The 18,848-nt window shown below is 41.1% G+C and overlaps 1 protein-coding gene across 1 annotated transcript in view; it reads left to right on the plus strand.

The window, feature by feature from the left end:
• Nucleotides 1–18,848, plus strand: part of PDXK (pyridoxal kinase) — a 933,402-nt gene that overhangs the window by 786,426 nt on the left and 128,128 nt on the right. The window contains exon 9 of the mRNA XM_044072247.1: nt 16,921–17,057. Coding sequence (XP_043928182.1) covers nt 16,921–17,057 — 137 coding nt within the window. The remainder of the gene's footprint in view (nt 1–16,920; nt 17,058–18,848) is intronic.

The raw sequence follows: 18,848 nt of genomic DNA on the forward strand, positions 1-18,848 counted from the left end.
CACTGGACACCACTTTGGGCACGAAGAATGGGTTAGTCCTGAGCGACACCTTGTTAGCATGGAAGATGATAATGGGCTGTACAGCCATGAGTGCTTGTAGATCAGGTACTCTTCTGGCTGAAGTGATGGCCAGAAGCAAGGCTGTCTTTCAGGAGAGAAACTTTAACTCTTTTGAAGATGCTGGTTCAAATGGGGGGCAGGTTGAGCTTTTCCAAAACAAAGTTTAGGTCCCAAGCTGGGGTAGGTGCTCTTCTGGGTGGCCTCAAGTGGCTAGCCTCTCTTAGGAACTGTTTGACCAGAGGGTGTGAGAAAAGTGGGTGCTCAGTGTTGAAATGAGCAGATAGCAGAGGCATGCATTTTAATAGAGGAAAAGGAGAGACCCCTGTGTAGCAGGTCAGCTAGGTAATCCAGGATGAAAGATAGGGAGGGCTGTGCCATATTGGCTCCCTTAGCCTGAATCCAGGTGCAGAACCTTTTCCATTTCTCAGCATAAGACTTTCTAGTGCTAGGGCATCTAGTCTCACGTATAACATCCAGAACCTGTTTACTGAGATTGGCAGTTTGATCAGTGGTCAGGGAATAAGCCAGGCTGCCATATTGAGGGTCTGCAATTGGGGATGCATGAATTCTTCTTCCCTCTGGGTCAAGAGGGTTGGGGTCTGAGGGAGATGCCATGGTGACAGTGGGGACAGGCTGCACAGCAGTGGGTACCAGTGCTGGTGAGGCCAGTCTGAGGCAATCAGAATTGTCCTTGGTTTTTCCTCCCTTATTAAGAGCAGTACCCTGGTAATGAGACATAGTGGGGGAAATGCATAGACCGAGAGGTTGACCCAGAGGAAGGAAAGGGCAGCCACTTTCCAGGCCCAGCAGTGAGGCTCCCCGGTGCAGAACTTGCTGAGCTGATGGTTGGAGTGGGAAACAAAGAGGTCAACCTTCATGGTGCGCCATTTTTGAGTTATTAGGGTGAAGGTTCTTTGGTCTAGCTGCCACTCGTGTGGGTCTATAAAATTTCTGCTTAAGTTGTCTGCCAGAGAGTTTAGAGAGCCTGGCAGGAATTGTGCCAACAGGTGTAGTTGCATGGCTGAGGCTGTGTGCCAAAGGATCATGGCCAGCCTGCATAAAGGGTAGGAGTGAATCCCTCCTTGCTTGTTGATATACCGCATCACAGTGGTGTTGTCTGTTTTGATTAGGAGAGCTCCTGGGGAGATAAGGGGCCTGAAAGTGTTTGGTGGCAAGTTGAGAGAAGTGGGCTGTGAGGTAAGTTTGCTTTTCTGGTGTAAGGAATGCCATCTGGGATGCTGTGTCCAGGCTAGCTCCCAGGAATATAATCCTTTGGGTGGGTACTAGTTTGAATTTGTTTTTGTTGATAGTGTACCCTAGGAAGGTCATTAGGGACTTTACAAAGGCCAGGTGCTTGAGCAGCTTTTCCTGACTGTCTGCCTGAATTAGGCAGCCGTTTATGTATGGGTAAATTTGGATATTCCTTTGTCTGCAAAAGGCAATGGCAGGAGCCAGACATTTTGTGCAAACTCTGGGAGCAGTAGATAAGCCAATGGGAAGCGCAGAGAACTGAAAGTGCAGAGATCCTGCACTGAAACGTAGATATTTCCTGCATGATTCCCTGATAGGAATGTGGAGGTAGGCCTTTTTAGGTCTAGGGTGGCTAACCAAACATTCTTGGAGAGCATAGGTAGTAATTTCTGAAGGGTGAGCATTTTGAATTTTGGTATCACCAGGAAGGTGTTTAGAAAGGATAGATCAAGGATGAGGCGCCAGGTGCCCTCTTTTCTGGGTACCAGGAAAAGTCTGGAGTAGAAACCTCGGCCTGTCTGTTCTGCAGGAATGGGCTCTATTGCCCTCATAGAGAGCAAGGAAAGGACTTGCCTTTTCTCCTCTACCCACTGGTTTGGAGGAAGATCTGGGAACCCTTTTGGGATTGGGAGCATGTGGAAAGAAAATTTGTATTCCCTGGGACACTATGTTGGGGACCCAGCGGTCATCGGTGATGGTGGCCCAGGTGCTTGCGCGGAAGGAGAGTTTTCCTCCTAGGGGCAAGTGCAGGTGGGCAGAGGGAGGGGGTGGTGGTGGAGAGTCATTGTGAGTTCTTACCATGATGGGGTGGCTTTGCACTCCCTGGTTTTGAAGTGGAAGAACTCCATTGCTTTGATCTCTGCATTCCCAGTGGCTGCTGTCTGGGGGGAGGTCTGCTTCCCCGGGGTCTGGGCTGAACTGACCTAGAGGGGGCAGGAAAGGACCAGTGCTTGGAGGGGGCAATGCCTATTGAACCTGGGTGGCTGGACCTGTAGGAAATCCTTAACTGTCTGCATAGATTTAGCTTTTTCTTCCCATCTTTTGTAAGACTTCCTCTGCCTTGGTGCCAAATAAGTTGTCTTTGCAAGGATGCATCCAATAATTTAGATTTGACATGGTGTGGCTATGGCTGTTCCTTAAGCCAAGCATGCCTTCTAAGGACAAAACTGGTGACTGCTGCCCTACAAGAAGCTTCTAGGGCATCAAAACCACAGTGTAAGGTGTGCTTAGTTACTTGACATGCAGAATGCATTAACTCTTGTAACTCGTTATTTTCTGCACAAGCAGGAAAGGATGATATTTTTTGTTTGAGGATTTCAATGGTATGTTGCTGAAATTTTAGCGTATGGAACTGGCAATTTAGTGCTCTGATAGCAAGAGTAGCAGTGGTGTATACTTTTTTACCCCATCTTTAGAGCTCGGGAATCCCTATCTGAGGGGGTGGGATTCTTAGCAGAAGTTGCTTTCATTTCTTTAGGCCCTTGAGAAATAACCTCAGGGTCAGCAGTAAGATTTTTGGAAAGAAATTTGTGAGAGTCAGGGACTCTGTAGTACCTGTCAGGTTTCCTGGGAGCAGGAGGGAGGGTGTCAGGAGTCAAACTAGATTCCATGAAAACATCATCCACAACATCCAGGGCAGGGAGAATGGCCAGGTATCTGTGCTGTGGAAGATCTAAGAATTCTCTGAGTCTCTTTTTAGACTAAGGGTAGTCCTGACATTCCCATTGGAAATGCTCCCTTAAAGTATGAAGGGTTTCCCCAAAGGAAAGGTCCTTGGGTAGAGATGCTGAAGGAATGGATTCCTCTGCATCAGAATCCTCATAAGCAGAGAGGGGTTGCATGTCTTCATATTCAGATGCATCAGAGTCATCAGACTCCTATTCAGATAAAACTACTGGGGACAAATCTCTTTTTCTTTTGGAAGGGGTGGCTTGGCTTCCCCTGATCAGCATTATAAGGTCTTCTGACATTTTAAACATTTGAGACTGAGGCAAGGAAGCAGGTGTCTGTGATTAGGTCGTCAGTTTCTTGGGCGTGGTTCGTACCCCGGGCCATAGAAACTCGGTAGTTTTCGAAAGAACAGTAGACGTGAAAGAAGTCATCGATTTGTGTCGAGAATTGGTAGTGCGAAGTACTTTCTCGGAAGCCAGTGCCTACTCAGCGCCTCCAGACCCATCCAAAGTAGATGCAACTGAAGGATCCTTAGTTGAAGAAGAGTTTTACAGCATACGGACTCCAATAGGGTCTCAGTAGCGGCCTGTGAATCCACAGAAGCGGGCATCAGGGGCTGCAAAAGCGCCTCACTGAGGACCGGAGAACTGACGACTAGCTTAACGGAAGCGTCGTCGGTAGGTTTGGATCTGTGCTGTCTGTCTCTGTCTTTATCCGTAAGTTTATTTGGAAGATCTACTGTCAGATGGCTTACTGAAGCCATATCAGAATTTGAGGACTTTGAGCGAAAATATCTAGCTACAATAAGGGCCCGACGACATATAGTTCTGGCGTTGAACAAAGCACAAAAGCGACAGCGAGGGACGGTGTGGTCTGGGTCTAAGCAAGTGACGCAGTAAGAATGAAAGTCTCGGTGTGGTATTTGCTTTCCAAAGGCGAGACAGTTGTTAACTTTTTCTGACATTGGTTAAAGCAAGAAAAAATCCTGAATGAGGTACTTAGCTTTAGAAGATTTCAGCTTCAGTTTGGAAGATGAAACTCAAGTACCAGCCGGCCGGCACTCGTGCGAACTGCTTCTGCTTCGGGCTCCTCTGCAAGAAAGACTGATGTAATGGTGTCGGCTGCCTTACTTTATACTACTGACAACCTGACGTCAGTCCTGAAGCGACAGCAACCAACACAGAAATACTAAGCCTCTGGTATTAGGGCCGGCCGAGGGCTACCCTGGCAGGGATAACCCAAATGTGATGACTGCAACAGTGAAACACGAGGAACATCCTTCTCTCACATTTTTATACATTTCAGTTCCTCAGCTATGCTGTAAGGCTTTATTGCATAGTTTTGTCTAGAAGGCAGCATTATATCAGCTTTCCTCTAGTTCTCTTGTTTTCCCAGAGCAAAAGTAACTAAACTATTTTGCCTTCTGTAAAGGAGAAGGGCTTAATTATATCAGCCTACAAGCAAGAGAAATCACCAGTGCATGGGATATCAACATATATATCTCTCAAATGTCTGCATTCTTTCCAAGGTTCTGTTCAGTTATTTCTTTGAAGAGGATAGTGATTTAATTTTGATTTGATAGCACAGGAGATACAATTGCTTAAGAAAATTACTCTTAAATAAATCTCTTGTCCTGACATGTTATTTTATATTCAAAAAGAAAAAAGGTCACACTTCCCCAGGTCATGGGAAATGTACATTTTATAGGCCAAATGTGTCACTAGTAGGAAAAATATATAAAAAATGCATAACATTTTAAAATCAATTTTCCTTAGTTTAGTATCAGCTCTAGCACCACACATGCATAAGAAGGAAAGAAAATGTCATTGAATAAGAAATGCTCAGGAAAATAACTTTTTATAGATGAGATACACTGGATGATCTATGTTCCCTGTTGTTTTCATTTACCTCTGTTATCTAGCATGTAACTTTTGTCAAAGATTTAGTTTTACTAAGATTTAGTTTTGATTGGGATGATTTTTTTGACTGACCAAATCCAATAGCCAGTCAGGGCTGCGTAAATAGCAATATATTCACATCCCAGCTATGTGTTTTTTTCTTTCAACAATATCAAATGGGAAAATGAAAGTAATGACCTTATTTTTAATATTTTTTCTTTGTTGATATTGTCTGCAGAACATAAAGCAATGCAGATATAATACCTAAATGTTCTTAACAAGTATGTTTTTTTTCTTGATATGTAACTAACCCACCTGACAAAAGCAGTACTGAGCTTGTCAACAGAATCAATTCACACTTTCACACAAGGACCATCTTATAGTGCACAGTAGCTTATTTTACTAACTGGAATAAAACTAATACATTTTGTTGGTCTATGTGAGCAAGTGCCTAAGCAAACCACACTTACAAACTCCACATGTATCAAGTTCCACGATGTTTTAAGCAGAGTAGCACCCTTACCACCTTCAAGGTTGTGGGTCCCGGTCTGTCTTTTGTTGCCCTCCAAGAATCTGGAAGCAGCTTTTGAATATGGTTTATTGACTTGGCTCGTACAAGTCTGTAACCTGATTACCTAGAACTTACCTATGAACCTAAGTTACAAATCCAGTAAGTAACTGCAATGATAAAAGAAATGGATTTGATAGAATAGACAGCAGTTTTTTATCCTCATAGTTTTTTATAGCTAAACTGCACTGTGTAATGTACCTGTTGTCAGTGTGAAAGAGTAGAGCTCTTATTGCAATATTTTCACAATTATTAAAGGTTTAATATGAATTTTTAATCTTATTTCTTACTAAAAATTTTGATTTTCTTGGGTCATACTGTTGCTCTGTGAATTTCTGTGTGTTACCAGTGGTCTTTAGAATCATCCTAATGCTTTTACTGAGTGTAAAAAAATTCTGGCGCTTCCAGGCTTAGACATCCCTCATGAAGAAGAAGCATTCACAGAGAATGAAGAAATCACTAGCACATCACAACATTTTGTCACTTCAGATACCCGTCTGTGTGTGTGTGTGCCCGCTTGGGATTTTGCAGACAAATACTTAATGTAGTTCTTATATTCAGGAACTGCAATGAGCTCTTGGAGTGACTCCTTCATCTGCATCTACTTTTTAGGGACTATAGAGACTGTCCCTCCTTTATAAGAAGCTCAATAATTCTGTTCAAAGATTCAAAGAAACTTTGTCATGTAGGAAACACAAGTGCTTCCAAAACGAAATTTCAAGTGTCATCTCTTTTACAGGAGAAAACAAACACAAAAAAGACAGACATGATAGGTATTAAAGAATAAACAATAACCATAGTGCAAAACTAAATATCTAAGTTGCTGACGCACATGCTTGTACATGATTTATGTACACTGGACAACACTGACTACTAGATAACACATGAAAAGAAAAGTACACTATACACAGATGTGAGACTGGGTGATATTACACATAAGGAAGTGACTGGAATTGCAGTTGAATGAGAATATATTAATTTTAGTATGCAATAAATAGAATTACTGTATGGAAAAAAAGAATGAGAACATAACAATCTGTTATAGTTTTGGTACATCCAGATTTATGTCTGTATTAATGAGTCTTATTGCAGTTGGACAAAAGCTGTTCATGAATCTGGAGGTCCTGCAGCAGATAGTCTGTAACCTTCTACCAGAAGCAAGTTTAGTAACCAACCATATGCTGGATGAGAAGTGTCACTCAGTATTTTGCAGGACCTCTTTTTACATCTCATTTCAAAGAGCTCCTGTAAGGTAGGAAGACTAGTGCCCACGATCGTAGAGCTCCTGTAAGGTAAGAAGACTAGTGCCCACGATGTTAGAGCTCCTGTAAGGTAGGAAGACTAGTGCCCACAATCTTTTCTGCTGTTCTTATTATTCTTTGCAGCTTCTTCCTTTTGGCCATTGTGCTGTTACCGAACCATACAGTGCAATTGCTGGTGATAATACTCTTGATGGCTCCTATGTAGAAGGTAATTAGAGCATTCATAGAGAGCTTTGCTTTTCTCAGCCTTCTTAGGATGTGTAGTCACTAGTGGGCTTTTTTAATTAGCTGGCCTGTGTTTGTACTCCAAGAAAGATCCCCAGGAACGTTGTAGTTTCATTCTCTTTCTAGTTCCAAGAGAATTTAGGATTCTGTCCAGTCTTGGAATTTAGTGACTTCAGCAAGCAGGCATATTGTAACTACAAAGATGCAAATGATGAATCTCCAAGGGGTCACTTCTTTGCTGCCACACACTTCCTCAGTAGTGTCACTGAACATGATGAATATTATATGTTCTGGGTCCACATTAGGAGTGTCCTTGGTTAAATCTGATGGTATTTGTGTTGTCTATGAAGTACTGACTTTTGGACTTTTTGAGCGCCCAGAGTATTTGGCAAGGTATTGGCCATAATATCCAAGGCCCTACAAAAGGAACCTCATGTGTTCACCTACTCTGTTAATTATCTTCTGCTGGCTCCATTGACAGGGTGCCTGCTACCATCCCTAAAGTGGGTACTCCCATCACTGCAGTCCCTGATGATGACTACAAATTTGAAAGACTCCTCCCTGATCCCGGATCAGAGAATTGACTTCATATGTACATAGCCAGATAGTCTTCGGTGTTGGTCATTCCTCCCCACAGAAAGAGAAAGAGACCCAAAAGTTATTTACTTGGCAATCTGGACGAAAATGCAGGGGGGTTCCAGACCTCAGTATCCTGTACGTTCTGACCTTTGTGGTGTTATTTGGTAGCTGATGGATATGGGTGTTTTAGTGGACTACGAAGTTTCAGTGGCTGCCATGTCATCACACACTTACAAATCCTCTCTTGGTGTCAGGGCCTAGAGTGGTGGACATTCCCTGCCAACCTTAGGCTGGTCTCTCATTCCTGCAGCCAAATACATGACAGGTTCTGGGAAGGGATGCTTTGCTGATGGGCTGAGGGGCTCACCTCAGCTTCTTTATAATTCAGGGAAAGTGGTCCTTTCTGAAAATGGGCCTCCATGTCAACCCACTAGAGGTATATGAAGTCTTTCTACCTACAAATGCATTAGAGTGGATGCTGTTTCCAATGCCTCTTTTAACTGGTCCCAATAACTAATTCATCATCTGATACCTAAAGAAGCAAGAGGGCATGAAATTGTACCCCTTGTATAGACAGATGATGTAATGGGCCATAGACAGATGCATTACTCTATCAACAGTTCACGTTGGATGAAGTGAATGTGCTTGTTGACTTGCTAAGACATTCCTCCAATCCCATGTGAGAGCTGCTGTTTTATGAACCATGTCTTGTATGGATCTGCCAGAAGTGGGACACTTGAAATAATCCTGTGTGACAGCTAGGCACTTGCAGTTCTTAACCTCATCAGCTAGCTGTAGCACGGCTAAAGGGAGTTTGCTTTATTTGTAGTCTTAGTAGCAAAGAAATTATCTGTACTTGTCACCATGCCCTCTGATCCCATTCCTCTGTGCAAAGTTCAAAGAAGATCAGAAGTTATCTTGTTAACCTATGGTGGTTGATAAAGCTTTGGTGTCATGCTATCAGATCTTTAACATTACAGAAGGCTATTTCATTTCTAGCCATTAGTAACACAGTGATGGCTGGCTCTGTTCTGGGTTTTTCTGTTGTGATAGAACTTTTGAAACCTGATGGTCCTTCCATCTGAACTGTGAGAGTGGTTGAAGCTGGCAGGAAACCTTCCATCAGGTAGACGTACTCTGCCTAATGGAAGGGATTCTCCATTTTAGTAGAGCATCATCTCACATCTGCCAGTCATTAGTTTGCAGACAATCCTGACCTACCTCAGGTACTTGGATTATATTGGCCCCTTTTATTTAGCTCTTAGTAAGCATATATTAACTGTTTCTGCCATCATGATCTAGTGGAGAGCAGGAATGTAACCCAGCACTGATTGTTCAACAGTTCCTTCATGAGGGTCTGTATTTCTGTCTACATTTGAAGAACAGTCTTCATAGGATCTAAATTCTTAGTTGACAAGCTTGTGCATCCTCTGTTTCAGTCCGTTAGTTCAGTGGCTTTGAAATTTGTATCTTGAAAGATTTTTTTGTAACCACAAACTCTAGTCAAAGGATCTTGGAACTGCAGCTACTTATGTGGTTGAACCATGTCCCGTCTTTCACATAGATCAGGTGTTAATTAGAATCAGTCAGCATTTCCTTCCCAAATTGCCTTTCCATCCATCTGTTCACCTCTAAATTTGCTGGCATGGACAGCAGGTCAGAGCGAATCCTTCATGGTTTGGATGTATGCTACCAGTTCATGTTTTGCTTGAAGCAGGTGCATAAAATAGAATAGCTGTTCATTTCCTTTGTTCCAGAAAGGGAAGGGTTAAGGGCTTGCATTCACCAAGTAAACCCTTTCCAAGAAGACTGTCAACTATATTATCTTTTGCCATAAGGCTACTCACTAGCCATTGGAAAATAATGTGGCCAAAGGCTACTCCCTTGTAGCCTAGCTGCTTCCTCTGCTTTCTTCTAGATGTCTTCATTACATACATCTGTGCTGTGGCTACTTGATATTGGGTTCAGTCCTTCTTCAACTATTAGACTGTTGACAGTTACTTCAATTGTGAGGCCTTCCTTAGTACCTCAGCACTCAGCCTTCTGAGAATTATCATTTGAGTTGTCTTCCAGCTCCTTCTACCCTGCTAGATTTGCTTCTTGGAATTCTTCTCATTTATTTACCAAATAAAGAAGATCCCTAGTGTTAGCTATAACTTCTTAGTGTATCAGGTGCCAGTGGAGGGGGGCTTCCATCAATTCCTCTAGCTTGGATACATACCTCTCAACCTCTCAGAGCAGAAAATCTGGTCAAAGGCCGCAAAATAGGGACAATTTAAAATACTGCTCTTACAAACATAGAATGTTGATAGAATAACAGGTTTTACATTAACACAGATTTTCTGAAGGGTATGAAGTCTGAAACTCAAATGCCTGTTATTATTGTCTGTCTTCACTCCCCAGTGATTTGCCAGAAAACCAAAATTTTATGAGGAACATACCAAAAGTATGAGGCAAAAATCTGGACAGTTGAGAGGCATGCTTGGATGGTTCATCCATTCTGTTATGGCTGTCTGAGTTCCCTGCACATCTTGGCAGGTATTTACCAAAATACGACTTGTTATGATTGAAGCTATCATTTTTTGTTGCTTCACAGGGACTGTGTTTACTCAGTGTTTAATTTGGGGGCTCAGAGCGCTCCCCCAGTTTGTCATGGTGTGCCAATTTAAGGAGAAGACACTGCTGTACCCAGGAACTCCAAACTGGAATGGAGGAGATGAACTCATCTGTAGATCCACCGGGAAGAGCACTTCCCTGTAGAAAAACTGATATGTTAAGATTGTGTCCATTATATCTGCACCCACCTTGTTAGCTGATCTAAAATGAATCTTTCTTCTCTGAGTTCTTATTGACCTGTGACGCCCTGTGAACATCCCTGTGTATCTGGACAGCCTCTCTATTAATTGCAATTGGATTTTCCTATTAATTAGTTAAGGGTTTATTTTTTTATATCTTTTTATGTTTGAGCCCTTCCTGCCATAAGTGCTGTCCCATAGTGATTGGATGTGGAGGAAGTCAAACTGACTAGTGAGTTAAGTGTACCCTTGTTGCTTAATATATGACTCCACAGTGCTCTGCTCCCAAGATACTACTCATGCTTGGGTGGTTGGTGGTTTATGTGAATGCCATGTCCCTTGCATCACTGGGTCAACATTATTTTTTCATGTATATAATATCGTATGTAATCAAGAGGCAGGCATAGATGTACACAAGAAGGGAGAAGCTCAAGAAAAAAAAATCGTCATTATGCCAAGCTGGAGGTACCAGAAGAGGAAATTCCAACATTGCAGCCTCACATATCACCTTTATAAACTGCAGGTGTATAGCTTTGCTTATCACATGTCGCAGAGCTGTAATGCAGTCATTTATGATGAGCACCTTAAACTGTCTTCCCTAGTCACGGCTTTACCTGTAACATGACACTCAAGCTACCTGTACCCACCTCTCACCTGTTAAACAATGTTTCCTGGTCAAGGCTTTACCTGTAACATGATACTCAGGCTTCCTATACCTGCCTTTCATCTATTAGTTAACCATCTTCACTGGTCATAGGATCATAGGAAATTACTAGGCTATTGGCCCTGAGGCCCTTAAAAGCCTAGCCAAGAATTTAGCCCATATTCTGTCAAGTCAGTACCTGATGCCCCTGTCCAGCAGGGACACAGGTGGAATCCCAGGGGTGTATTTTCTGTTCCCCATCCAGTTATCCAGGTTGCGCTTAAAAAGGGTTAATGAGGTACTGTGCTTGACGTGGACAGGGAGTCTATTCCACAGAAGGGGGAGTCTCAGGGACACAAAGCTGTCCCGCCAACAAGTCGTATTGATTTCACAGACTAGGTTGAGGTCGCGCTTGTGGGTTACTCAAGTGGAGCTTGACTTGCGGATATGCAGCAGTCCCATCAAGGCTTTACCTGTAACATGATATTCAAGATACCTACCACCAACTTTCACCCATCAGTTAACCATCTTCACTGATCAAGGATTTACCTGTAACATAATACTCAGGTTTCCTCTGCCCACCATTAGTTTGCTGTTAAACAATGTTCCCTGGTCAAGGCTTTACCTAAAACATGAAATTCGGGCTTCCCATGTCCACCTTTCACCCTTTAATTAGTTGCTAGGCAGCTTGTTTAGCTTGCCCTTCTCTGCAAATCTTAGAACAGTAAGTTTCTTTTTCCTGTCATCATGACCTGAGCCTACTCTTGCAGTCAGCTGACAATAAAATGCAGTCCAAGATTACTTGAAGTGATCTTAAGATATTTTATCTTGCTTGGTACTTCTGTGCTGGAATTCATTCTCTGTCTGGTATTAGGCTTAGGCTCTTATGTAGCTACTGGACATGTTATCCAGGAGACCACTGAAGATCCTTGCCCAATTTTCAAATTGCCCCAGAGCACTGTTTGTTTAAGTGACTTGCTCAGAGTCAAATGGCAGGCAAATGGAGCCTGAAGGAATCAAACTCTGAACTACAGGAAGCAGCTTGTTAACAGTCGATGGCCTTAATCCTGTGGACTAATTACTTTCTTCATTTCACATCTGTAATAGTTCCATAGAATTATGGGTATTTGTAAGTGCCAGCTCTTTCTTTTCAATGAATTATTTTACTTTTTAATCTTATGTGCATCTGCTTTGCTGTGTGATTATTGTTATAAAAATTAACCATTGTCACATCTGCTAAATCTTAAACAGGCTTTGCTTCACTTAGCACTAAAAGTCCCACATAGTGCTAATGCAAAACCTAACCAGCATGCTATGCCAGTCTAGTCACATTGTGCAGAGTTTGATGCACTTACGTAACATGATGATGACTTAAAGTACATCACTGGATTTAATGTTAGATGTAATATGTATTCATAACTTCAAAAAGGGCTTCTACAGCTGTATCAGATAAACAGAGTTGGCTGTTAATAAGTATAACAAAGTTTTTGCAATAGTTTATCTAATATTTAATTTTTAACCCATTTTTAATAATTCCCAAATTATTCCATTCTGTCTTTGGTTAGACATTTTGCCCATAGTCCTCCCCCCTCTGAAAGACACATTTGGGGTCAACAGATCTAATTTACTTCATATTGGTAGTCTGTAGTTATTTCTACTTTTTATTTAAATCCTGCAATCATTAATGTATTAATGTTCTGGGATGCAGTGAGTTTAACAGTGACCTTACCCCTGTTTCACAAGGGCATGTTCCCACCTTGAGATGCACAAATTGGTGAGTTTTAGTATTTTCCATAATTCTTGCAGTCCCCACCTTCACAGCCAGTCTTTCAGTTCCCAAGATGCTACTCAAGCTTGGGTAGTTGGTGGTTTATATGAATGCCATGTCCCCTGCATCACTGGGTCAGTATTAGTTTTTAATATATATACCATATATAATCAGGTGGAGTTATATAATACCTTACACCTAAACACCCTCTCTTACGCTGATGTCTAGTAATGATCAGTAGCAGTCTACTCAAACACAAAGTTCTGCAGTCAGGCTACTGGGAACCCATTCATTTTATTCACTATGCATTCATGTATTTCTTTTATTTCATTTTCTGCTGCTGCCTCACACCTCAACATCAAGTGTCCTATCCAGTAGCTCCATAAACCTGTTCATTCCTGTTTGGAGGAGCACCCTACAGCCCTTTCGTTCCCCATGGAGCGAGAGCTGATCTGCCAGGAAAGGTACTGTCCTCTGAAGTGGGGTCAGGGCTTTTCTGTTTTAGCCGTTCCATTACTGTCAGTACAAGCCCACTATTTCTGAGGTTGGGCACACAGTAGGAATTGAGAAGGACTGTCATTCACTTCTGAGAGTGCTGTATGCCCACAGATGCCCCACTCTCCTTTGTAACAGGTACTTCAATCATCTCTCTAGTCCTAGGTAATCAACTTAAGCATGCAGTCCAGTGTATGTGACACTCTCTTCCCTCCCTATTCAGTCCCTTTATTCCTGCCTTCTGTCAGTCAGATCCTCAAAGCCAGAGCTGCTCCTCAGGGTCCTAGGTCACCTAGGTTAGACTAGTGCTGTATCTTTGTATGCCACAGATCCAGCATGCATTTATGAATTCTCTTTACAGCTGTGTCTTCAGTACCTTGGGCATAAATAAAACTGTTGTTTATTTTTCTGATAAAGCTGCCTTAATTTTTTTAGCATATTTAGTGCTGCGGCAGCGTTGTTGCCTCACAGTGAGACGTTGCCCTGTTCGATTCTCAGCTAGAGCGTCTTCTGTGTGGAGACATGCATGAATGGGTGTAACTTCGTTGAAGGTTGTGCGTCAGGGCTGGTAACTCGGCACGTAAAAATCTAGTGCCAATCATTAGCGGACCGGAGTTCCGCTGTGGCGACCCCTAACCGGGAAAAGCCGAAAGGCACAACAATTAGTTGGCCATTATCAGAGCATGCAACATGAATGGTAAGGGGATTCCTATTTACTTTAAAAAATAGTTTTTAATGTTTTTGTTTAATATTATTGAGTCAAGGTGCAGAATTTGGTCATCCCTGTTATAGTAAGATGGAAGATTTAGAAATGTTTGTCTGTCCGTCAATCGGTGGAATTGATATCATTCCTTGATAGTTGGCCAGCACAGCTTCTATGAACAAAACATGAGTGACAAATGGGAAATTTCCTTAGCCAAAGGCCTAGTATGAATGATAGTCTCTTCCAGTCTGACAGACTGTTCGGTCCAGTCTAAAGTTAGATCACAGGATGAAGACAATATGAGATTGCAGTCTTATCTGGGTTATTCAGTGTGTCCCTTTAGAGACTCAACAGTGATTCATAATATCAATCCCATTGATTTGTATTAAGTTCCCCGCAATGCTGTTACACAACCGGTGCTGTTTATACTTACTAATAACTTTAATTTTCCTAACCCTGACTATCATGGGGGAAGACATGATGATGTGATTTTGTTTTCTTGAAAAGCTTCTTCTTGACCATAATAAAATGTGAAGGCACAGCTGATAGGCTGATGATATTCTAGTCTCTACTCACAGACCACACATCTGTTCACCTGAAAATGAAGTAGTGAGGAATAGGCTGTGCTAATTCTCAGTAGGAGTGTCAGCGATTCATTTGCTGTGACTATTAAAAATGTGTTTTCTTACACTTACCTTACACATTAATGAGTTTGGTGAGGGGAGAGCAAATAACTGAAAAAGTCGAATCTGAGTTTTAGGTTCTGTCTGAGCACTCCTTCCCCACTTAACTTCACTCCATCAGTCAGAGTATTGGATTTCATGTCTTAGAAACCCTCAGTTAATAGTCAGTCTTAAGTGGCAGTACACATGATCATAATTCCTGGTCCTGCCAACAAAATTGCTCATTTTCTTTCATACTTATTTTCTGTTAGCAGTAATTTCACAATAAATTAAACAAAACATTTATAAATACCGACCATACATGGAATAATGTACCCTTAGAAAAGTGTATAGTAAAATAGGCAACTTGAAATGCATATTTGTACTCACGCAAATATCTTTACACAGCAGTAGACATATGACATATTAACACACTTGCATTATTCAGAAAACATCTCAGAGTAACACATTCAACCATCACATGCTTCAATTCTAATATTCACAGCATATAGCTTTTCTTACATTTATATTAATGGTTGTATATGGTTCAGAGGATTATCTATCTATAATTTGCATTCTGTCATTTCATTATAGTAATACTGTTTCATCCCACTATCTTACGATATTATGCTGACACTGTTCCATTTTTATTGAAATTCTCATTGTGTGTGCCTACTGGTAATTGATGTTTTATTCTTCAAATATGTCTTAATTGCTGAATATTAAATATCTCACTTATTAACTCAGTAAAGTTATCGCTGTCCTTTAAAATCTTTGCATGTATAAAAACATATCAAAAAGATTATAACTGTTTTATTGTACATGTGTGACAAGGGTCTTAAATGTAACCTGTTTAACTCACAAGCTTCATGTTGCTATAACTGCCATTCCCGTTTGCCTAAATCAATTTAACTCCACTTTTGTATCATTCTGCGTTAAATGTTTTATGTGATATTGTACATTTCATAGCCTGTATTGTAAATATATTAGCCTAATGCCCTGGGTTGTGACTGAAAAAAGGTCCCAAGTACACTTATCTAGTTAAGAAACTAAAAAAAAATAGCATCAGGTGAACTGCCTTATTTCATACAGAGCTTTACATTACAAATGCTTTTGTGTATTCTTTTCAGCAGTAACTAGTTCAGTAACTTACAAAATAATTGTTAACATCTATAACTTTACTTTGGAAATATTCCCAGGTGTTTAAATCATACATTGTTTTGGGGGTGCACAGTGCATTCAAAACTAACAATATGGCTTTGTGAAAGGGAAAGACTGAATCTATAAATGACAGAACTGTGGATCTTTGTATCCTGAATAGATTTATGTCCCCACCGAATGCAGATAACAAAAAGGGACTACAGTTTATTTACTGTTGTGAGCGTTTTCCATTAGCAAGAAGATTCCAGATGCCATAGGCAAATGGTGTAAGAGCAAAAGAGACTAATACCTAAATAAAGTATCATGAGATTTTATGATGAGAATCATTCTTTAGGGAGGAAAATACACTCTGGGGAAAGAAAATGTGCTTAGGGTGTAGTCGTGCTTTAATTGCACTTGTAACTACTACTGCATAGGGCAAACTTGCAGAGACAGGTGTGAGTCTTGAGGCCCAGATTCCAAAATACATGCTGTAAGTGTTAAGTTACTTACTTACCCTGGTGTAAGGCCTGTCTATAAAGCAGACTTACGTATGGGCCAGATTCTAAATGACATGCTCTCAGTGTAATTGACTTATTCTGGTGTAAGAGTTCCAAGTATTTTGGAAATGGGCAGGCTTACACCAGAGTAAGTCACTTACACTGAGAACAAGTCTTTTGGAACCTGTCCCTTAATCGTACAGTATCTGAGGAACATACATGTATTTAATGTTAGCCCAGTGGCTTTACATTTTCATCAGGCACATAATGGGAAAACAAAAGACTGAACTTTTTAAAATTATATTTAAACATATGAATGCTCGTTTACTTTTTAGTCACAATTTGTTTAGAAAGGGTGTTATGTGTATTTTCTTTTTTTTCAAATATTATAGCCTCAGGGCATACACTGTATATTAAACAGATTTCTTGATTAATTAACGGCAGTGAAATGTTTCTCTTCCTGCTATCTGTTGATTGGGTAATTAAGTGCCTTCTTATTTAAGCAGTATGTTTCATGACAACTTTGTAAGTGTCTGTCATTTTAATAAGTTTGTATCTGGAGATGTATAAACATTCAGAGCTGTATGGCAACTTTAGTAACCGAAAGCACAGTTTAAGCATATCTTTCCATTGGATATATGTGGTCATGATTGTTTAACCAGGAATTCTTTACCGATTTATATATTGAATTTTTCTCCAGCTAATTCTGATGGTTCCAAGGTAAAAGAGAGAATCCGACTGGAGGTGCCAAAAGTGGATGCTGTCTTTGTTGGAACAGGAGACTTATTTGCAGCCATGCTTTTAGCCTGGACACATCACCATCCAAATAATTTGAAGGTAAAGCACTTGTACACGTTTTCTATGTACTGTGGATATGTTTTTTTTTTTTTTTGCAATAATACTGTACCGTCTGGCAGCATCTTAAACTGATTAGTACAACAACATAACACACTACAGTGTGTTGTTATAGTCTAGAGAACTCAAACTAGAAGCAGAAAGCAAACTGCAATTCTAAGTTCCTCTGGAGTTAAACTGTTTAAGCCTTTGCTTATTAAGTGTCAGGCCAGTCATTGTCTGAAGTAAGTCTTTGTCACTTGTGCAACCAGTCACTGTTCTGCTGTATTCATCTGTGCAATCCAAGGAATCTGTTGCATTCTGATGACCATAAGTACAATTTTGTACTGTATTTTGCACTTTTAAACTGTATTTTTGCTATATTGATGATTTTTTTTAAAACCGTTCTTGCTGATTTGTTGCACTCTTTGTCTGCTGTAGCATAGATTAGATTCAGACTGTTGAATCCGGTTCTGTTAGTTAAATTGAGCACTAAACCAGGCTATCTTTTTTTGGAGAGGGTTCCCCTGCACTTCTGTAGCAGGAGAGTGTAGTTTGGACTCATCTGATTGAAGGTTGCTAGCACAGGACTTAGCTTTGAGCTTTTTTATTGGTTAAATTGTTTAATTCAGTTTGCTCACTGTTGCTACATAAGCCCCACATTTGTGCAGCTTTGCACTTGTTTAACAGCTCCACAGAGTTAGGCAAGCAGCCACTGCTCTGCTGTATTCATCTGTTTACACGTAGTGCACCTCTGTACACCATCGCACACTACCATGCAGTGGGGGTAGGTAATTATTGGCAGTTATAGATGTAAAAACGTCAGTAGATAAATTTTCCCTTAGTGGCTGCCCGTGATCTGACCAAGAAGTCCTTAAGTTGTGCTTTACTGCTCAGAGAGCACCTCAGCTGCACTTTTGCGCCTTCAACAGTCCCAAAAAACACCAAATCTACAACAGTCTCATGCCATTCAGTTTCCCTCCATTTCTCCTACCAGTCTGATTGACATGGGTATCCTGAGGCAGTGTAGCAACTGCCTCATGCACACTGACAACCTTCTACTCCTAAATCACCCAGTACAATTTTTGTGAGAGATGCATCTACGCTAAGAATCCAAAATCCTTGCTCTCTCTCTCTCTCTCACAGAACAGTAACACTGAACAGGTTGTCAGCTGACATACTAGATCTCCTACGCAAACCATGCACTCAACACATAAACCACTATACAAGGAGGTACTCGACAGAAACCTACCTAAACACCAGAGACCTTAAAAACACAAAGATGCTACATCTAATACAGCACGTACAGTACTCAATATGCATAAAAACACAAGCACCAATGTCTCACCAAATAAGCCCCTAAGGCAAAGCACATCTAAACCAAATTTTTTTCTCATAGCTGTCTCCATTGTGAGAAAAACAGATGTCTCACTCACCAGGCTGGACAAGGAGAAGGTTACGGTCAGATGTATATTGGGTGTCAGTATCCATCAGATCAAACATGTACTCAAGTCTGTCCAAAACAAGTACTGATTTGACTCTGTCATAGTTCATGTTGGTGTGAATAACTTGAGACATACCTCACTGGACTATACGAAGAGAGACATGATTGAACTCTATGAGTATATGTTCCAGGCAGGTATGCCCCTAGCCTTGAGCAGCATTCTACCCTCACCTAGGATGATACCACAGTATAAACAAAAAATGATTGACTTCAACAATTGGCTTAGTTTCAAGTGTCATTCTAACTAGTTCCAGTTTCTGTCAGCCTGGGATGACATGGTCGATAGACCA

The sequence above is a fragment of the Protopterus annectens genome, chromosome 5.part0 (assembly GCF_019279795.1).
Source record: "Protopterus annectens isolate FY-2018-M chromosome 5.part0, PAN1.0, whole genome shotgun sequence".
NCBI lineage: Eukaryota > Metazoa > Chordata > Ceratodontiformes > Protopteridae > Protopterus > Protopterus annectens.